The 23267-nt window shown below is 39.3% G+C and overlaps 1 protein-coding gene across 1 annotated transcript in view; it reads right to left on the reverse strand.

Annotated features, from left to right (window-relative positions):
* Window positions 1-835: 835 nt before the first annotated feature.
* The window catches only part of Parp8 (poly(ADP-ribose) polymerase family member 8), a 169302-nt gene continuing 146870 nt past the window's right edge, over window positions 836-23267 (reverse strand). Inside the window, exons 17-27 of the mRNA XM_055603471.1 lie at window positions 21697-21822; window positions 20918-20983; window positions 16606-16673; window positions 14780-14828; window positions 13694-13806; window positions 13233-13305; window positions 12036-12105; window positions 9296-9366; window positions 8108-8177; window positions 7251-7335; window positions 836-1256 (exon numbers count right to left, since the gene is read on the reverse strand). Coding sequence (XP_055459446.1) covers window positions 1154-1256; window positions 7251-7335; window positions 8108-8177; window positions 9296-9366; window positions 12036-12105; window positions 13233-13305; window positions 13694-13806; window positions 14780-14828; window positions 16606-16673; window positions 20918-20983; window positions 21697-21822 — 894 coding nt within the window. The 3' untranslated portion in view covers window positions 836-1153. The remainder of the gene's footprint in view (window positions 1257-7250; window positions 7336-8107; window positions 8178-9295; window positions 9367-12035; window positions 12106-13232; window positions 13306-13693; window positions 13807-14779; window positions 14829-16605; window positions 16674-20917; window positions 20984-21696; window positions 21823-23267) is intronic.

Here is a 23267-nt window from a genome sequence, read left to right on the forward strand (position 1 = left end):
ATGCCTATGTGTCTAAGACTCAAAGAAACAAAAAGGATTTGATGAGCATGGGGCTCTTGAAGAGGTGCTTAGAGCTGGGTGACTATGCTCTGTAAGCTTGTGTTCTTTTAATGTAAAAGAAGCTTCAACGTTTATCTTCTTTCTCAATATGAAAAAAAATAGCAGATGTAGCAGATGAAAAATATAAAAAATATAAATATGCTACAAATGAACGTCATTGGAAGAAATAAAAAGTGTGCACTTTCTGTTAAATCTGTGGCTTTTTTTTTTTAATCATCTGAGTATTTAAGTACGGATTTAAGCCACCAGGGACATTCCTTTTCCCCTAATTGACTTTCACGTAACATTTTAAATTAGTTATATTAAACAGTGGCATATTGCTTCAAGCTAGATGATAAAATGTGTTTGTAAATAATTTTTTTGTGTACGTGAAAGGAATGTAGTAATTTTGGCTCATATCATGGTTCATGTCCAGATTTACTGCTTATCGGTTATGATTTTCTGTTCATTAAATGACAGCATGATGAAGCTATCCATCTTTGTTGTCAAAAACACACGTGCACAGTCACACATCCTGCAACACGAAGGCTGCAGAGAAGTGTACCACATGCCTTTTGGCACAACACTGCCTCTGGAGCGAACCTTCATTTTATAAGAAAAACACATGAGGATAGGACTATCCCTCCCACAGCATTCCAATGTTTGTGTGACTCACGCTGAGCACATCACAACGTGCAGACATTGTACTTATGACAGACTGTCTGGTAGATTTAGAAGCCGTTATAAAACGACCTCAGTTCTAGTTTAGTACCCTACAATAGCAGTATATAATACCAAGTGTCCAATTAAATAATTTAATATAAAAATATCAGCACAAAACTGTTTTTTCAATCTGTTTATTGTGTATGCAACCCAAACTTCAGTTTAAGTGCTGTTTAATTTTTATTACTAGATTCCATAACCCTACAATTGGTAAATCTGATACCATTTTAGGTATTTAATGGAATATTTAGAAATACTAAGAAAAGAAAAATCGGTATTCAAAGGGTTAATTTTGTTTATAATAACAATAAATTATTTTATCATCTTCTTCAGTTCAAAACCCAGCTTTGAACCCGAGGAAGGCTTTCAAATCGTGTTACGCCGTGGTCCTTTAACCAGTAGCAGTCTGATTACCAATTACTCGGAGTATCTCCTTGTGAATGCCTCCTTCCTGTGTGTTGATATTGGCATCTCCCACCTGTCCATCTTCATATCTACAATAGAAATCAGAGACAGGAAACATGTACAGCGGTGACAGTGTTTAAATGGCTTAAAAAAGCTGTTTGATTTCTAAAAATAATCCAAGGAAACCACATAGGATGGATATATCTCAGTTGTATCTAAGAGTTTGTTATTTTATGCTGTACCTTCATTTATACCCTTCCTTCCATTTCAATGTGAAGTGTTTCTATGCCCATAAAACTCTGCTGGACATGTAGGGACACCGAATGTCTTTTGCAATGCAAACATCTCCCCCAGCAGCTGCCGGGAAATGAACTGCCGAAGAGCCCATGACCTTCACCTTTATGCGCTTTAGGTTCTGGCCATCTTCATTCCATTGCTGTCTCAGTTATCTCCACCCAACTGGTTACACTGGCTTCACAGTCTAACCCTGCTTCCTTGCCACGCCCACCCTCTAACTATTGCTAGGCATAATCAGTGCTCTGGTGTTCCTTATCAACTGGTAGCTTGTTCTCTTTGTTTGTAATATATTTTTATTTATGATGCTACTTCACATAAGATTGCAAGCTGGCTAAGTTCAGCCTATTGTTAAAAAAAATGAAGATACAATCAGACAGGACAGCAACTGCTAAGTGCTTGAGAAAGAAATAATTGCATTTTAGTTAATTCATTTCCTCAAAGAAGCTGACTTAGGCAATAAGGATTTCCAAAGAACAAATTTTCAAACTTGAAATGATAATATTCAAAGTGAAATAGGTGATGAATTAATTTTATGACATAAAAATGGCTTCAAGAAAGAAGCTGTAGAGAAGTGGTAATTACTTCAAAATAGATAACCAGAGGCATAGGCACAGTGTCTCAGAGATTAATGCACGCTTCTGTCTTTTTCTCACCATACTTAAATTCTCTTGAGAGAGCACGGGGTGGGGAAATGAAACACTGACACACAGAAATGGGAAAATAGCTCCTTACATAATAGGCTGCTTAAACACTAAGCAATCATTCTACTGGTTCCAAGACAGGGGCTGGTCCAGGATGTCAGCAACCATGGCTGATTCCTGTCGTCCAGTTTCCCTAGTTTCGCTACAGAGTGCTCTGTTTCTTCCACCCCAAGCTGTAACAGGACTGTAGGATGGGAATGGATTAAAACGCCTGGTGCACAGTCCAAGCACTAATACTCTTTCAGGAAATCAAACATTAAACGCCACAGAATTAGAGGTTAGGGGGCGGGAGGGGTGGCTAAGCGCCAGGAGCACTCGCTGCTTTCCCAGAAGACACGAGTGGGTTCCCAGTGCCCACGTCGAGTGGCTCACAACCATGCGTGTGTAACTCCACTCCTGGAAAGTCTGATGCCCCCTGTGAGCACACATACACACACGGTACACATAAACTCATGTAAACCCGTACATAGACACACATATAAAAATGATAAATAAAAGCATTCTTTTAAGGACAGGATTAAAAAATGTTAGAGTTGTTCAAACCAAATCACAAGTTTGGGGCGGGTTGTGTGAAAGTATTCTTTATTAGGCAAGCAAAACATATTATCCTATAGTTAAGAAAAGGAAGTGGATTAACAGGAGGTAGAGGGGGCCATGAGAGTGCAAGGGATAGACTACAATTGAAATACATTATGTACGTGTATGAAAAGCCATAATGAAATCTGTTACACTAACAAAAACACCAAAAACATTGACCTGGTTCTCGTACAGACACGATGACATGCCCATGTTTCTTAAAGTAAGGAGACAGGCAGCCTGGCAAATAGATGGATAACTGTGTTGTGACAAGACAGACTACCTCTCCAGTACTGGGATCTGAAGAGCAGGAGGTGGAAAGAGCTGAACAGACACAGAGAATACCATATACTACCAGGAGACAGAGGGCGCAATGGCAGGTCTCCGTGACTTTACAACTTCAGTTTGCTGTCTCTGTGTAACTTTGAACTGTCCCATTCCGGTTCTGTTAAGTTTTGGTGTGCCCGCCACACCTACTGCACCCTATGTCATCCGGACTTCCGATGAGTAGGACATGCTTGGCCTGACAGACACACAGCTCACACACTATCATGGCTGCTATGTGCAATGTGAAACTGACCTGTGAATAGGGTTTGTCCATAAATAATAGTAATTTCCCTTTTTTGGCTCAACTTTCTACATTTTCCCTCCTGGCTGATGTACTTGGGAGAGACGTTACCCCCTCTCTGTTAAAATATGTAATATACAGTGCATCACCTATTGCTTACTTGCTTCATTATCTCTGCCGCTGTCTTTCTCAGCTACCCTGTTTCATGCATAGCTAGCTTTGCTTCATTTCCTCAGTCTCCCAGCTCAATGATTTCCAGCACACAATGAACTCCCTCAACCCTTTCAGCCCCTCCCAGGTTTTAACTATCATCCACATGCTGATCCCTAAAACTTTCTTTCCATATTTCCAATCCATGCATCTTTTTCTGATAGAGCCCTCACCAATGTAATGTCATAGCCACATATATTCTTTTCATGAAAAACAGATCACTCGGCCTTATGTAGATGCTCTCTTACAGCAGGCACTAAATGCTTCTGTGTAAGTCATCTGCGATGGGAGTACCCATGAAAAGAACTTCACGAGGTGAGGAAACAGAACTCTACAGAAAACTACAGGGGCAAGGCGGAGGTAAGGCAAGGGTGAAGCAGCCTGGGAGTGCACGGTGTGCAAAACTGAAGGTGGCTTCAGGGGTCATTTCTAACAAAAAAGCCAGAGAAAGTGTTGAAAACACCATGCTTGAGTCGACTTTGAAAAACAGGCTCTGAAAATATAGCTCTGGATTTGAGCATTTGCTCAGCATGCAAGTATCTTAGGGCTTCAAAAGCAGAATGATGTTCCTCCTTTTTTTCTCACCTTAAACTTCTGCATGTCAAGTTGGGCTTGGTGGCACACACCTTTAATCCCAACACTTGGGAGGTAGAGGCAGTGAAGTCTCTGAGTTGAAAGCCAGCCTGGTCTACAGAGTGAGTTCCAGGATAGCTCAGCTACACAGAGAAACCCTGTCTCAAATAAATAAATAATAAATACATAGATAAATGAATAAATGTATAAATCTGCATAGCAAGCCTGTATCATCAGTGTAGAAATCATAATAGTTAACAGCTCTGTCATTGTACAAAACTGATTGAGAGCAATGAAATTACAATGAAGAGGAACAAGTGAAATATTGATGAATTCTATGGGAGGCAATGATAGATCTTTAGGAAGGATGATGTTAATAGGAGACAATAGCAAAAAGATAAAAGTTAGGAGCAGGTAAATATAATAAAGAAGGGAAAGGACACTGAAAACCATAGCTCAGCTTTTAATGTTTGACATATGAAATTACTCCCTAGATAAGAAACACTGAAATGCAACAAAGGGATTTTAAATAATGGGCTCCAGTTGGTATATATTGGTATTTTTTTAAGGTATTGTTAGGTGTTTGAGAGGCAACAGTCACCTAGCTGTTAAAATGGTGGACTTCATTCTTTCCTACCCAACAAACTCCCTGTACACAAAGACAAATGGACCAGATAGTGACTCCAAGGATGCAGGGCAAGGGAGAAGGTCATCATAAATGCAAATAACACTACACAAATATGCCTGAACATCACCCAGTTCACAATGAGCCTAAGCTTCCGGAAGGAGGGAAGCTTTAGGGAAGACTTGGACAAGGAGTGAGAACTAGACACACAGGTGTGAGAGACAGCACAGAGGATAGGATCTACACTATCTCAGCCTAGAAAATCATAGCATAACAGTTCGGGTGCAAAGTCTGACAACCTGAGATATGAAACCAGCAGCAATGGTGGGGCTATGAGGAAAGAAAGGAAAGTCTTGGGGCAGGTTTGTAAATCCTACTTGTCTCCACAGTGCTGGGGAAGCAGATTAGCATGAAAATCATCTTAATTGTCAGTATTTTCATGTACTCTGTGTAAGAAATGCATATTAACTGACTTCCTTACCATGAGTCAAAACTCCTATCATCAGTGATGTAATAAATGTGATAAAACATTTATTTAAATTAAACATAATATAGACTGAGTTATTGCCTAATGGTTAATTTCATTCTCATCAATTTATTCTTTTCCTAGATGCTACACTCATAAGGGAAACACAGGCCAAGGATCCTGTGGTTGTGCCTTTTATGAAGGAAGAGACTAAAAGCTGTAATTAGAATGTACAATAATGACTGAATGCATTCTCTCTTTGGTGTGTTCTGATTTATCAGTCTTACCTAATGAACCTCGTCTACTGAAGGTGCAAAGAAAAGGAATGACATCTCATTTGTGTTTACAAAGCAATGAAAATTATCTTCATAAAAATTTCCCCTTTGAATTATTTTGAAAGCATCTGGCTGCACCAGTTTTCATCAGCTGGCCTCACTTCTCTATTCACTTCTGGGGAGAACAGGGGTCCTCTTCTCCTATAATTAGTCCCCTACATGTATTTCATATATCATTTATGAAAATATAGAAAAGTCATATTGGAAATTGAGCTACTTTTAATGTAAGATTGTTTGTTCTGTTCAATAAACCTGAATTTTTGTAAGCTACAAAAAGAACAGACTACAAGAAAAGACCCTGGAGTCATCCTTTCATCAACATCTCAAGCCTACTCAATAAGGTAATTTTGTAATTGAAGGCTTATTTCCAGAAGGCCAAGCTTCTAACAGTGGATAATAATCAACTAGCCAAGAAAAAAAGAGAATGTTTTATGAGCTTTGCAGCAGTGACCTACATTGGCTTAACTTAATCTCAGAATAATCGTGTAAGGTAATGTGTACTGACAGCTTTCCTAGCAGCTCACAGGTCCTAGGAGCCTTTCTCTGCCATCATGTGGTCCTCATAGGTTGACAATGTATAGACTTCAGCCTTTTGCTCCACTGGCCTTCACTTCGAGTAGGGCTTGGTCAAGTGGATTCTGGCAGAACTGCTTCCTGTCTCAGCCATCTGGATGCAGGGATGTGTAACAATCCTACTGCTAGTAGATCCAAATTGCTACACAAGAAACTGCTGCCCCATGGCTACACCCTTGCAAATCATCTAACTGTGGGCAATAAAAGTACCAATGTTCTGTCTGAGCCATCTGCTTTCTGTTGAGACTCCAACAGACGCAGGTAGGTAGTGTGTTCTCATTTTGCTGACGAAGCTTAGACGTTATGCAATGTGGGGCTTGTTCTTCCTAATTTCTGTTGAGCTGGAGCTCAAACTACCTGATAAAACCAGGAGCTTTGGCTGCTAGACCCATTGCTGTGAAACTTATCGCCAGTAAAGAAGTGCCATAAGAAAACCATAGCTCCCACAGAACCTGTCACTGTGAACAACCTGTCCACCTGCTCATGGATCAAAATGAAACGCAAGGGTTCTGCGGACCTATAACAGACTGTAGCGATTTTGATGCCATTCATCACTTTGACATATGAAATATGTCACTTGGACTTATAAAATAACCCAGATCACCTTTTCACCTTCTTTTTAGAAACTCCATAGACTATAAAACCAATAACTCGGTTTATTCCTGAAATCCTTTCTGTGCCAAGGTCAGGGAAGAAGGGTGTCCAGGCAGGGGAAGTAGGGCTACGGAGGCAAAGGAGGAGTGAAAATTCAGGCTGGCTTACGGCATCCATTGATTTGGAATGAAAGCATGGTTTTCTACTTGTGCGCCAGCATATACACAGGGCAACATGCAGTGGCTTCCAGCCTCTATTATATGAAATGGACATTAGTTTGTATAGAATATTTTCATTATTGCTTTCTTTGTCCCAGCTCTAAACTCTTTCATCATTAATGTATGTATAGATGGTAGTAGTGCGTTCCCTTAGTTCTTCCAAATTAACAGCATGTAACCATCACTTTCCTCGATAAGCTTGTTAAAATGCAATAATCATTAGATTCGTGACAAGTTCAATTACTTGTTTGTTATATTGGGCAGCTGAAGTGAGTAAATAATACTTGCAGTCACTGTTTCATTTGTAAAAAAGACAGTAATGTACAAACCTGAGCACTTAGACTTACACAAAAAAGAATCGTGTACAGACATGATCCGTGTTTGGGACAACCCATATCTCTCCATGTTTGTGCAGGTCAGGTGACGTGATAACTGTAAACGGAAAATAAAATAATAGAACAGAAATCCATTTTAGGTAACTAGTGTCCTCCTCTCTCAAATCTAAAGCCAAAAATAGCTGTCCAAATGAATATATTGAATGCCTAACCATGTCATCAGTCAATGAATGTAAATAAAATCAACCAAGGCCCTGTCACAATTAAGGAAATCATCTGATTATTATCAGAAACAAATCAGTCCTAACAACGCAGACAGCAACTTACTGTCACACATAAGAGTCAGGTGTTGAAGACTTGAGACAGATATTAATGGGGATGGAAAGTCCTGACACAAAGCAAAGGTGACTCGTAAACCAGTAGATTCGAGAGCAGGAACAAAGAAATGAACACGATACTGCAAACTACCTCTCAGCCTTTCCGCACTGAGTTCAGGATGAAACGCCTTCACTGGGGGAAGGGGAAGTCCTACTGTTACCTTCTCAGTGCTTGGTTCATTCAAGGATTTCATTATCTTACACAGTCAAGTGCCAACTTAAAGGGGAAGCAGCACAGCAATAAGTACGAGTTACACTATCTGGAAGCTGAATATCATTAAGAAAATCTGCCAGGAATAATACTGTGCTGTATGAACCCACGCCAGTCCTGGGCTTTGGTTTTAAACTCTGCCGATCTCAATTGTGTCCATTTTCCCCAATGCCCTCTGAGACCGTCTGAAGGAAGAATGCTTCTCTACTCCATTGCGGACACTCTGTAAATAAACTTCAGCTCGGAAACATAAAGCTAAGATGTAAGGCCCCAGCACTCACCTTCACATAAGGCAATGCATTTCAAGTTACGGCTTTGCAGGAACTGGGATTGCTGTCCTTTTTTCTGAGACTAAATCATAAAACAATTTAAAAATGACAGTGAAAATGGGATACTCTAGCAAGCATCAACCACAAATGCCCATCATTAACAAACAAGAACCACTAAGGGGGCTGTGGACTGCTGTCTACCAACATCTGTACATTCTTTTAACATCCAGCTATTTTCAGTACATCATTTATTGTGTGTAAATAATCATTACCAAATTATTCATACGGGCAGTGAACTGAAACAATGTTAGAACAGAGTTCAGGAGTCTCAGAATACACAACTGGGATTCAAAGACAGTTTTGCCAGTGAGGCTGTCAATTTATATCAAGGCAAACTGGATGAAACTTCCATAATCTTTTCAAACATTAAAATCAGCCAATCCAGATTACGCGACCAGAAAAACCAACCCACCTTAACAGCAACATTTACTGAGCCACGGAGGTTTCAAAAGCCCCTCACCAGAAGCTGGTTTTACATGCAGATATTAGATACACTAAGTTCATTATTCGTCAGATGGGTTTTAGTTTACCCAGGGTATTGGTTGTTTTCTCTACAAGAGCATGAGATTTGCCTACATTCTTCTCTGTCTGGAATGTTCTCTCTCTTAGTCACATGGCTCATGCCCTCTCCATCTCTGAGGCTATACTGAAAGGTTACCCTCTTACAAGTGTTTTCTGCATTTAGCATTCACTGCAGTATTACCGTCTACACTATTACATTAAACATCCCTTTCTGTGAAGGAATTTTCCTTGTCATTTACTGGCCCACTGACCCAAGCATGTTGGTAGTTTGTGTATGTAACGCCGGTAGAATGTAATGTTAAAGAGGACAGAAATCAGACCTGATTTTATTCCCTGGAGTCTAGACTCTAGTAGCACCGTGGGACACCAGGATATGTGTGTGTGTGTGTGTGTGTGTGTGTGTGTGTGTGTGTGTGTGTGTATCCATGAATGTACGTTAATTATTACCTACAAGCAATGTAGTTTTTGCATTTAGAATGAGTTTGATTCCTTTAAGAGTAATGACCACTTAAAGTAATTTTTTTAGGCTTAATAATCCTCAGAATTCATTGGCATCCTGATGTCTAATGAGCCTGCATTTCCACTAATAATGCACAGTCTTGTGAGTGGGCACAGCACCTGTGATGCATTGCTTTTACTACTTGAAGCTGGCTCGTCCTTGGCTGACACCTTCTGCTTCTTGTTCATCCCTGAAAAACATCAGCACAGTAGTAACTCAGGGGCACAACTGATTGAAGCAAATGAAAACACAATCCACCTATGTCAAATGTTGTACTGTAGGCAGAAGTCTAGTCACCAAAGACAGTGGTCACCAGAGGCTCACAAGGGAACAGCTGCTTGTGCCCCAGATCCTGGAGCTGATGGTCTGCAAGTTTAGGAACTCCCAGAAGAGTTAGGAAGTAGGAATCTCTGTTTGTTCTTGGGGACTAAAAATGGGGATAGAAAGTTCTTTTGTACATACTATAATTGGGATATTCATAATGGTTGATTTTAAAACGTTTAGTGAATCATAATTAACTTTCATCCCTATTGTTTGCTGAGTACAAGGACAAAATACAGAGTAGGAAATTCAGACAGAAACAAAGAGATATTTCATCTTGGTATCACATACTTCTGAGTAAAAAATATTTGTTCCTTGGTCTATGTTCAATCATAAATCTTAGTTCTTGTTCTATTAGAGTCATGATATAATGTCCTATTGTGAAATATTTTAGCAAAACAGAACCGACATATATTTCATTGTAGAATATGCAGAACTAAATCTACGAGAGTGTTCAGCATAGTATCACACCAGAAATTGAGAAATTCATGAGTTTCAATAAATATCTTGGTGGTAGGAGCAAAGCTGCTAAAAATTGGAAAGTATGTTTGTCTAACCTTTTCCAAGCCATGCGTTTCCCAAAAGTTGCACAGGTAGGTGGAAACAGAGCTGACCGAACAGAGGGAATGGCAGAGTGCTGCATGCAGGGTTGTTCCGCTGTCCAGGCTCTATGTGTTCAGACCTCAAATCCAACCACAATTTCATCTATCTCTGGAGATTTTTATAGCGTTACCCACTGCCCCAACCTGGGCTATCAGAACCCAAGGCCTCTATCTCTAAGCCATATCCCAAGTCCTTGATTCCCACTTCTAGAACTATGTCAAGAGTCCCTCAGATTCTGATAAAAGCTACAGACTCTTCTAGATAAATGCATAAACAAAGACAAAATTTCACACCAATTCACAGTCTGAACCTACTCCTCCTCCCAGATCCTTACGCAAAGCCATTTAAGGAGTCTACACACTAGCATAAGAGGTAGAATCTCAGTGTTTGATTATTTTGTTGTCACACTAGCATAAGAGGTAGAATCTCAGTGTTTGATTATTTTGTTGTCATTTTTATTATCCATGCTGATGATATATTATTTATCTAAACAATATTTAGCTTTTTCCCCTGTACTGTTTTAAGTCTGATTTTAGTGATTTGCCATTGCCTATCTCAATACTATTTTGTCCTTTTGACATTTATCCTTAGTATTATATTGATATCTCACTATAACAGTATGTCTTAATTTACTTGGTCTGTTACAATGGAACCAGTCATTCCTTCATCAACAGATACTATCAACAGCGATAGTGGAAGGGCTTGTAATGGCTTTGACTATGTGTATATACAGTTACTGACCCGATCTGAATTGAGAAACAAGATCAGAAAAACTCACACAAAAGTAGCCTAATGCTCTTAGCCCTCTGGAAACATTTAGGTTCAATGCTCTTGTATTCAGATTTGATCAGCCACATCTAGGGGTTGGGTGTCAGTTCTAAATCCTTCTCACCTACCAGGTGTCTGGCCTGGAGTCAGGTTACCTTAGATGAACCAGAACAAACCATTCTCCAATGGAGTGCTACAAAGTAGATGCTTTGAGAAACTGAAGAATTGCATGACAAACCAACTCATTAGATTCCTGATCTAAAGACTCTATGGACACAATAAAGGGGGTGTTTCCCCTTCCATTTAAATCAATTTGCCACACAATAGTAGTTATGTGGTAACCTCTCTACTTACTCTGCCTAATAAAAATTCTCCATATATATTTCTGTTTCCCATTTTTTGCTATTTTGTAATCCTCTAAAACTGTACATTTTCTTTCCATCATCATTTTATCATCTTTTTTTATCACTGATATTTCTAGGTGAAACCTATTTTTAAGTATTCCAATTTTATTTCAACACTAAAAAGCAACTTCTTGTAGTTGAATTTGCACAAACCTTGATTAAAATAACTAGACAGACAGTCCAGGTTAATGGTCTCCTGCTTAACAGATTTCTCTAAGTATCATTTCCTGCAACATGTAAATTAGCATTCAGGAACCATGTGTACAATGTTCCATGCAATGGTGCAACGTGATCATGTAACACACAAACACACACAAAGACAGACACATACCACACACAAATACATGCACCCCTATTGTGGAAGTAGTCAGAGGAAGAATCAAATGCTGAGATTTTAGGGCAAGAGAGAACTTACTATTTTCTTTTTAAAAACTTCTGTGTGATTTACATATGTTTACAAAGTATTTAATTAGCTTATAGTCAAATTTAAAAATATAAAGATACAGTAACCATAAATTCAACTACACAGGAATTGCTCAATGCCAAAACACAGGAAGTCATTTTTTTCCATATTTTAAATTCTACAGGCTCCCTATGGCATATGCTTTCAGTTCACCTCCAACATCCCCCATCTCATTAAAATATTAGCAAGAAATTTCCTTTGGATTTTATGACTAGTATTATATGAATTTCTTACAAATATGTCTAAGAGGCTTCAGCCATGAAGGTGGTCACTGAAGTCGGAAACAAAATGCAGGATTACCTGAGTAGCCAAATGATATGCTTGACATTGGACTAAGGTAGATCCCACTTCCGTACATCGCACCATGGAGCTAGAACATGAGATGGAGGACAGAGAAAGCCATCAATAGTGCTTCGAGTTAATATCAACCAAAAGAGGGCAACTGGAACCTCATACTGGAACCCTAAATCTTGTAAAAATGATAACACACTTATGCTGGCTCTGATGTCAAAAAAGTACTATTATCTTGTTTGGAGTGAGTTGAGGAAGTAAAAACAATGAGAGGAAAAGGAGCCAAAGATTCTCCGCTCCACCAGTAGTAAGAGAGAGTCACTAATCACAAAGGACTACAGTCAGTTCTGTTAAAGAATATAAAATTCTAAAAGCAAGAGTTGCTGAAGAGCCTGGAAGGGCATTTTTATAAACACTAACAGCCACAGTATGAATGAAATATCACTTGCTATTTCACACTTCTCTATTTTTTTTTAAGTTAAAAGGAATTTCATTTTCATTTATTTGAAACATTTCAAGCAGTGTAAGGGAACTACTCAAAACATGTAAAATTCTTTGTTCTCCTTTTTATACTCTAGGACCCTCACATGCTCATAGTAAGGACTTGGTCCCAACTCAAAGGGGTTATGCTTGTAGACATGGAGAGTTAATTGTCATGCCTGTTGTTATTGTACAATGACAACTAGCTCAGGTGACTGGGCTGGGCTGCTTCCTTTCTTTGTGCTGACTAAGGAACAATTTGGAGGGATGGAGTTGAAGAAGAATAATCAAAATCAAGAGTGTAGCAGAGTTCAGGACTTCAGTACACTATAGTGATAATGCCAAGCACCGTGCCTTAGGCCAACAACCAGGCACCACGCATCTGTGGTCATTCATGTCTCCTTTGCTTATGCCTCAATCTTCTTCTCTAAAAGAATCCAAAACTGAGGCACCAGTACTGAAGAAATGTACTTTAGAATAATGGATTGAATATTTGTATGGTTTTACGTCAGGCATAGTCATGATTTAGCTCTTACTTTCAAAGTGTGACTTTCATTTTTTTTCTCCTTCATTGTAAAGCACAGATTAGTTCTGCTTCAGCTGGTTTGTGAAAATATACTTATCTTTATTAGAATTTCTGGATAATGCCTTAAATAAATGTTTTAAATTTCACATCTCCCCTTCAAGAATAAATAGGTTCTGACTAAAACATGCAAAAAATGTTACCTGCAGACGTGTGTTAGAGGCAACAACCAGACCATTCCTCAGGATGGAGTGCCAATTTTCAATGTGAGAGCCACTAAAACACAGAAGTGGGGAGAGAAACAGCAAAGCCAGAAAGTCAGTGATATTTACAATTGGTCTCTACTTAAGAAGTCATGATGCCAGGCTTGGTGGCACAGGTCTTCGATGCCAGTGCTGGAAGACAGAGGCAGGTGGAGCTCTATGAGTTCAAAGCCAGCCTGGTCTACAAAGCAAGCCCAGGACAGCCATGGCTACACAGAGAAACCTTGTCTCGAAAAACAAAGAAGGAGGAGGAGATGCATATGAAAGTTCTGAGTTTCCAAGTGAAATATTCATACAGCTGATTGGTTGGAGTTAATGCCAACCTCTGTGACAGTGTTTTCTTCCCATATACTTCTGGAATATTGGGTGGAGCCTGCCCCCTCCCTTACAGCCACACTCACTGAAATGCGAAGGTGCTCCCGAAGAGCTTCTTAGCAGCTCTGAAGTTGGACTCTTTGGCTGGTGGACTGCTGAGAAGGAGGAACTGGTGTGGAGTGTGCATGAACTTCAATTGCTGTCAGTCAAAGTAATGACAAACAAGGGCGTGTCACAATTCTACCAGTTTAGGAATGATCCAAGTTATCCAATTTCAAAACAGGAATTTTACACTAATAACCTTTAGACTAGCTCAAAAACTATGTATGTTTTTTTTTTTTTTAGAACCCTACTGAACTTATACCTAACATGGAATTACCCACACAAAGCAACTTCTTTAGGCTGATGGAAAAGCTAGAGGTGCCAGACAAACCCAAGACATTTATGTTTAGAGACCACTATGCTGTCATGTTCACACTAGACTGCTCTCTTGATTGCATATCTTTAAGGCTTTTATTATAGAATCCACGGGCCTGTACTACAGCTCCACTGAGCAAATATCCTGGAGTTTTTAAAGTAGAAAACCTAATTCACAATTTTAATATGAAAAACATCCTTCTGGTTTACTGGTATGCTTAAGGAGATCACGTGAACTGTCTGGTATGGCTCCCTAATTATTTTCCTCTCACCTTGGATACTTACATGGGGATACAGCATGCAACAGTCTCCCACATGGAGATTTGAAAATAGGAAAACAAACTGTGCTTCTAGGTGGTGATGAGTACAGCAATCAGGGCACATTAGCGTTTCAAAACCATTGTTTAAACACTACTTAGGCTGATAAGCAAGGTATCTGAATCTACCTTTCAAATATAGAAAGGCATTAAGCATCCTTCCAATCTCTCCCTAGATATCACTTTTCAAACTCTTGTAGGAAGATTGCATTCTTTTATATTGATGTTTTCTATTATTTAAAAGGGCAAGGTGCAGGCTGAATACAGGTCTGATGTCTCAAAAGGGTTTGCGGCTAGTGCCCAAACTGAAACTGAAAAAGTAAGCTGGGTCATATCCATGTTTGAACAGGCTGCCTGAGAACCACAGTGGTCAGTTCTCTTAACTAACACATTCTCCCATTTCTGCGTCCTTAACAAGGATAGTACAATAGAACTTACCCTGTTGACTGGCAGTTTCACAATATGTGACCTATTACTTGAGATGACCCTGAAATTGAAATGATCGGTCAGTCACAACTACATGGCAAATATTGACTGTTTTATATGCTATTCAGCAAGGGAATGAAATGTAGTTTTGCTGTGCCACAAACAAAATTCAGAAATGCTTTTTAGTTGATTACATAAGCTTGGTTTACTAATACAATTTAAGGAACTTACTAACAAAAAAGACACTTTCATCTAGAAAACTCACTGGGAAAGGAATTCCATAAAACTTTTAATCGGCAAATCCCCAAATATTAGCAACTGAACATTTTTGGGTATTCAGTGCTTTCAAACAATGATAGTCTATCAATGAGACATGAGTTCATGCACCTGATTATTTTCCTTCCTACATCTCCTAAATGAAGAATGGTTTTCTTTAAAGATTCTGTTTGTTGAGACAGATAAGGGTATCTTTGCATTGATATTGTCTTATCTACAAAAGTCAACATAGTTAAGCATTGGCATTGACCATTTTAACCCAGGCACTTGAAACAATGAATGGTTCATAGTCTACTGTGTGTAAAATACAAGAGGAGACTACAAAATGTTTGATTAAATCTCCTCCCTGAAAGAAGAATGGCACCAATGAACTGGAGAGAAAGACAAAGAATAGCAAAAATTAAGAATCAGGTTGACATCCAGGGGAAAAAGATTACAATTACATATTTGTAATTGGTAAATTAAGGGGGAGAAAGCCCTCCTCATCAAGAATAGAATCCTTGGCCTGGGTGGAGACCTCCTGCTCCATGGGGACTTGGCCACTCACTTGGCCAAATGACTCCCCTTAGGAAGGCTGGCTATTTTTGATTACTTAAAGTTGGTTATAGTCTTACTAGACTATGTGTTTTATACAATTTTACTAAGTAAAATTTCTCAGTAATCAGAAACCCAAGGAAACTGGACTCCTTTTCCTTTGATGACAGTTTAAAAATTTCCACTGTTTGTCACTCCCAGTGTTTTATCAGACCAATTTCTTGTAATCTTTGTGTTCATGCTACTGTAGGAATAAATGTCGTGTCATCCCTCACCAGGCTCACTGTTAAAATAGACCTCTTCTGCAATGGTCAAGCAAAGAGATAGGCAAATTTTACCATCTTTGCTAAAGATGCTTGTATGTTTTTATACAAGGCATATTTCGAGATTTTCAATGAAAAGGACTGAAGTGGATTAAGTTTTATCACCAAGTCCTCACTGAACTAGAAAATTAAATGAACCAAAATGCTTTCAACGCATAATCTAATTAAGCATATCCTTTAAGACTGCAGACTAACCACTGTCAAATGCATTGTATGCTCCTACTTAAGCACATGACAGCATCTTCCTCTTCTTGTGATATACAGGTTTTAATTAAAACAAGAGTCATTAAGGACTCCTAAGTAGAATAAAAATCACCAGGTATCATATGCTTGTAGAACTGTAGCTTTGCAGAGCTTATGAAATAGTCCCTCCTCTTAAACAAAACAACACGAACTCAGTGTCTGGCTCATTGATCACCTCCCCCTGGGGGAAGCAGCCTTACCAGGCTACAGAGGAAGACAATGCAGCCAGTCCTGATAAGACCTGATAGGCTAGGGTCAGATAGAAGGAGAGGAGGACCTCCCCTATCAGTGGACTTGGGGAGGGACATGGAAGGAGATGAGGGAGTTTGGGGATGGGATGAGAGAGGGAGCTATAGCTGGGATACAAAGAGAATAAACTGTAATTAATAAAAATAAATTAATTTTAAAAAACACATAGAAAAAGCTATTGATTTTTATTAGGAGGAAAAACAACAATTATACCATTGCAGAAGTGGATGAGCAAGGGGGTCCTGTTTATCCATCTGCTTCTTGATTTCCAGATAGGGTGCCTGAAAGATAAATTTGTATTCCTTCATTTTTCTTTAAAAATCACTTTTTCTTGCTGGCCATGGCGGTTCATGCCTTTATTCCCAGCACTTGGGAGGCAAAGGCAAGCAGATCTCTGTGAGTTCGAAGCCAGCCTAGTCCACAAAGAGAATCCTGGACAGCAAAGGCTACACAGAGAAACCTTGTCTCAAAAAAAGTCACCCCCCCAAAAAAAAAAAGAAAATCAGATTAAGTAATATGTCTAATCTAGCTATAACAGAAAACATCTAAACTTGGCATGGGAATAGCAAATTACCCTCTTCCCTCAAGGACAATGGAATGTAATTTAGGGGCACATGAAAAGACGTGCCTGACAGCTTTAAGAGACTTGACCAACAGGAGACCCCAGGAGACTCCTAAAACAATATAGGCTATTACTGATGCCCTTGGTCACTTCTCAGAAGTTGAAGGTTTACTGCTGAAGACACCATGTACTTTGGACAAAGGACTGAGAGGATTTTAGCTGGGTCTGACCTGAAAGCCTTCTCTCTGAAGGCTAGCTTTCATACTACTAAAAGGCATTATTAAACTTCTAAGGAAAAAAAAAAAAAGAACTCAATAGGCCTACCCAGTTATGACGTCTATGAACTACAATAATAACCAGCATGACGAGATATTCCTAACGGTACAATAGTAGGACTCATATCTTGAGAATAAGCAGTAGCAGTTTAGACTTAAGGCCTCTTTGAAAAGAGGGAATTCATGCCTTCTATTGGAAGCCAAACCAACTACCCATGCCTGGTGAGGTCGTATGTCTTCGAGAAAAATGTATCACTGCCAATTTCCCAAACCAGTGTAATGAATAGACACTCATTAGTGAATCCTGAATACTTATACCCTTAGGTAACTATAGCTGTCATCAAAGAAGCTTTTCTTTGATGGAGATCATTACAGAAAGCCACAATGGGTCAAAATGCAGAGAACAACTGATCACAGGGTGTCCAGCCTCAATGGATGAATCTACAACACAAGTCCATACATCTAAGGCCCAGGGAACATCATAGAAAGGCTTAAGAATGAATTTAAGAAACAAAGGACCAGGATGACTGCTGAAAGACTGTGCCTTTAGATACGACCTGAACAAAGACAACAATTTCCATGCCAAAGTGGAAGGAGAAATCCCATGGTGTCCTACCCCTCAGTGAAGAGCTATAGGCAAGATTTAGTCTATAGAAAGAATTAGTTTTCCTAAGGAATGAATCCCCCAATTGGTTATCCATTACCAAGTTGTCAATCCTACAAACATAAGCCACGAAAAACACTCAGCAGGACTCAACCATGTGTTTGCTCATGAGTGTGTGTGTGTGTGTGTGTGTGTGTGTGTGTGTGTGTGTGTGTGTGTTTGTAAACAACTGAGAAGAAAGAGGAACGATTTGAGAGGGAGTGGGGCTTGGGGTGGGACATGGAAGAGATTGGAGGAAGGGATATTTATGTTATTATGTCTAAATTAAAAATAACATAAGATGAAAAACAGACACTTGAGACAATTTTAGCCTGGATTCTACCTTCACAAGATTACTAGAGGTGATCCCTCAACCCAGAAAACACACACACACACACACACACACACACACACACACACACACACACACCTCTATGTCTTTCTTGAGGTGATGCAAAGCTAGTAAACAGCATACACTGTACCAACAAATTCTGCCATATTGCTTTCAGTGATTTTCCACTTAGCCCCTTCTATGATCTCCCATTTCTATACCAGTCCCCTTGTATCATCACCTGTTCCTGCGTTTTTGTCTTCCTCATAGATCCTTCAGTTCCCTTGATAAGCCTCACCCCTCTTAGGGTTGAAGGAAAATGGTTGGGAGTTAAGTTCAGCTCATACACTCCTGCCCCTTAGCAAAACATCCTGCAGTGTTTCCCTCTGACACTGAACACTTTGAATTTTAATATTGAAAAAATACTTACAGTCCTGATGCACTGCTATATGAAAACTGAACACAACTTAGGTAAGAACCCTTCTCCAAAACAAGTATTAAATGGAATTTTCTGCCAAATTAAACATTTTATTGTGAATCAAAGAGCAAGTTCTTTATAAAAGTTCAGAGCTAGCTTTAAAACACGGGTTATTATAATACTGTTTAAAAGCTTAAAGAATTTGGTTCTATAAGTCCTGGCAGCAAATCCATGAAGCCTCTACGCAGGAAAATGCAGTTACTTTTCCTAACTGGGTAGTGAGAAGACTGAAGCTCCAAGCAATTAAGTAACTTAGCCAAGGTCAAGGGCCACATTGTGCTGAGGCAGTTATACAGCTCTGGCCTTTATCTTCCCTAGGCTGATGTTTCAACTACTGCCTTCAGTTAAAATAGCTTACACATGACCCAGAAGAAAGGAAGCAATGCTTGGCAATGAGCAGATTCCAGTGTCAGGGTTTGCAGCCATGTTTAAATCCAAGAATGATATATGGGTCTAGACTCTAGACTCTAAAGCATAGTACAAGTACCCGATACCATATTTTTTTATCATGACTAAAAATAGTTATCTTCATATAAGGTGTGGCATTATTTCTTTTTTCTTACCCCTGTGGAAAATTCACTTTATTCTTTTTTCTCCTCAAACAAATATGTGCTCTTTGAAAAATAATCCAGATGATACTGCAAACTATGAGCCCAGGACAGGCGGTAGAAGAAATAGAGGACTTAAAGCAAATGGTATCACTTATGAAGTATGGATACCCGCATGTGCCACTGTCTAACAGACTCATGAATGAATGGATGAATGACTGACTAAAGCAATGAATGATTCTACTCATCAACATAAATTGAAAATGACCAAAAGACTCAAGAACAAAAACTAGAATTGTGAAATGTATATCTGAGAATGTCTTCAATGGAGCAGAATAGACAACATTGGGGCTAGGGACAGATCAGAGGGAAACTCGTGAACCCGGACAGGAGAACCCTCCTCTCCCTCTCTCAGAAAGGATGAATGACCCCAGTTTATGCTCACAGGTGTCTAGCACAAGGCAAGCCTGCAGAGGACATGCACAAGCTTTGCACAACCTGCACTGTTAATTTTGGATTGTTAATTTCTGTTTACGATGATTTTTAAACCCCTTTCCAACTTTGTGGCAATGAAAAGGCCTCAGAACTTCACCAGTAGTTTTCCAAGTGCTGGGCTGTGCTAAGTTTTCATAGATCTTTGCTAAACAGCCCCTTCTACCAGCGCCTTCCTAAAGGACAAGAGACACAAGGTCATATTCCTATGGAGGCTGCAATTCCAAAGAGAGTACAGGTTCTGTGTTATGCCTACAGTATTTGATGACACGTTTACACTAATTTCAGTATTTAAATTTTTTACTTTTTATGTGCACTGGTGATTGGGTTACATGTATGTCTGTGTGAGGAGCGAGTCCTATCCACTAAAACTTAAGGTACAGACAGCTCTGAGCTGCCGTGCTGGGAACTGAACCTGCATTCTCTAGAAGAACAGTCAGTGCCTTTAACCTTCTCTCTATCCCCTAAATTTGTATCTTAAAGAATAAGTCTACGGACTGAAGAGATCACGTGAACACACACAAATACTGACACACATGAGAGACAGAAGGAGAATATTTTTAGAACTATTGTGGTGACATATGTTGGTATTCCCATCACTTGGGAGATAGACAAAGGAAGATCAGAAGTTCCAGGTATCCTTAGCTACTCCTGGCTTGAGCTACTTACGATGTTACCTCAAAAACCACACACACATATGCACACACAGACATGTACACCCACATATGTGCAAACACACACCAAAACAAACGAACAAAAACCAGCCAACAATAAAGAATACTTGTAGCCAGACGTGGTGGTCCACACACAACACCAGTCACTATTGCCCCAGACCTATTTTAACACTCAAAATAATGACTGAAGTTATCAACATCAGGTAATATTGAAGCTGGTATTTATTAGATTTAAATATTATTTTAAAAGACACTGCTGAATATCAAGTACTCAAAGATTTTACACAAGTTTAAGAACAAAACATTAAAATTACAACTATATTTGCTCTTTAAAAATCAGTGTTAGCACACTTAAGACACAGACAGGATGGAATTAAACCATCCTAGCACACTTTTATGATTTTATTTACGTCTTGTATAAGAAAAAAAAATGAAATAATAGGTTTATTCTGAAAAAATTTTTTAAATAGCATTTTATTCATGCAGCCTGAACCACAGAAAAATACAAGAACACATTCTTACCTGTGTCATTTCTCTGATGGAAGTTATGCTGTCCAGAGCTTTCATTACTCGATCATAGTTCTTCTTCTATATGAAAAGGACAGAATAAAAGTAATACTCACTTATGTACTCACAATTTCTTATGTAAGGGCACAAAATCATGTTCACCTAACTGGGATAAATCTGAAATACAAAAATATTTTGGGCTCTTGATTCTGGCTTTCACTACACCAAAGTAATAAGGTAAGCTTAGAATCATTCTGGAAGAAGACAGACTTCAACTCACCCAACAGCTTTAATTTTAGCTAGAACAAAGAGTAAAGTGGCAGTACGGGCTCAAATGATCCCTCATTTCTATGAAGAGTGTAATTAAGGGAGGAAAGGTCTTATGAGGGTTTATCATACAGTTGTTTCTGTAAAATGATTTCAAGATGAACAATAATATAAACTAAAGCAATTCTGGCTCTCAATCAATTTGAAATTCTGTTATGTCAAAAGAGTTTGCCATAAAATGTTTATGAAATGTGAGTCTTTTAACGGATTTAACGTTTTTACCTTCTGGGGAGAAGGAACAACAGGGGAGGGAGGTTGAGGTGACAAAGAAGAAAAAGGAAAGCTGTCCCTTGACACTTGTTTCTTTTATTCCCATGAGAGCATAGAATCCTGAAGCATATGCTATGAACTTAGAATCACCATAGATACACTTGCCAAGACAGACATTCAAAGGGAAGATAGCCATGAGACCAAAGTCTCCATCATGGCTCTCAGCTTTGTGCACAGTGGGCATGGTGACCACTTACCCTGGGGTTGAAGGCTAACATCTGAGGGTCATTAGGATCTACCACAGAAGGGTATGGCTCGAAAATGACGACTTTTCTGGGCGATTCCAACGCAGATCTACACATGGACACAAGTAGATCTACCACCTTGGAAAACACATGAGATTAGTCACGGCCAGTTTCTCTCACATATCTTGATGTTCTCTGTCCTGTTCTTGGCAGCATAGTGTAATCACGACGCCCTGGATCTGCCACCTACCTCTCAAATCTGTAGTTCATGACTTCATACTTAACTTGGCCAAACTGCACCTCTGTTTTAAAATAACATACATGCATTGCCTCTGATTGATCCTGAGTATGTCCTTGCCATGAGCACACAGTATGTGGTAAGATGAACAAGACAGATCTGTGCTAGGATTCTGTGTGAAATCCAATGAAATATATGTATATGTACACACACACACACACACACACACAGAGTGAGAGAGAGAGATTAAAGGGATCTATGCTTCACTGGAATCTCTGCTGTTATTAAATGGAGTGATAATGAAATAGGCATTAGGTAATGGTGCAAAGGAATTTAGGAAGCTATCTCAAAGAGATGAATATGAGATCAGAAAGAAAATCCTGGCACTATAGGAGAGGAGATTGTCCCAAGTTAGAAAAGCCACATAGCCATGGCGACTTTTCCACAGTCTACAAAAATCAGATTGCTGGAAATAACCTTTCCTCTTCTCTCTCTCCTCTGTCAAAGCTATTAATGACCACTGCTAAATACAACAGCTTTGTTGCTATGTTATTCAAGGAGCCCTCTGCTGATGTCCCTTGTATACCAGTACGTATGTACCAGACAGTATGGTCTATGCTCAACTGCCTCCCTTCTTCAGTTCCCAGAAGAATATGCTGTTTCTGAAAACTGAAAGGAAAAAAAGCTATCATCTGGATGGGTGAAACTCATCTGAGCAGACATAACATCCACAAAGATTTTAAACAAGCATTTTAAAAAGGTACAGTAAGTGGAACACGGTGCTACATGGCTACAATCCCAGTACTGGAGGCACCAAGGCAGTAGGTTTACAAGTTCAAGTCAAGGCCAGTCTGAGCCACATACCAGGATCCTATATCAGTGCAATTCCTAATGTAACCCTAACTAGACAACAAGAACAACCAAATAGTGGGCCTGGTGGCTTACACCTTCAATCCCAGTACTTGGGATGTAGATACAGATGAATCTCTGTGAGTTGAAGGCTAGCCTGGTCTATATAGCAAACTACAGATCATCCAGGGCAGATAGATAAACAGACAGACAGACAGATAGGTAAGTAGACAGATAGATAGGTATATAGATAGGTAGGTAGGTAGGTAGGTAGATAGATAGATAGATAGATACAGACAGACAGACAGACAGACAGACAGACAGACAGACAAAATAGAATAGGCTTCTACTCCTTGGAAGTAAAACTACAAAAACAAACAAACAAACAAACAAAAACCTAGATAAAACCCAGGCAGACTTTCTGCACTGTTTCCCAGGGAAGACAATTATTCGTAAAAGAATGTTGTTTAATTCCCCCCCCCCAGGCCACTGCAAA

This window comes from Psammomys obesus, unplaced genomic scaffold (genome assembly GCF_907164565.1).
Source record: "Psammomys obesus unplaced genomic scaffold, mPsaObe1.curated_primary_1811, whole genome shotgun sequence".
NCBI classification, from domain to species: Eukaryota; Metazoa; Chordata; class Mammalia; order Rodentia; family Muridae; genus Psammomys; species Psammomys obesus.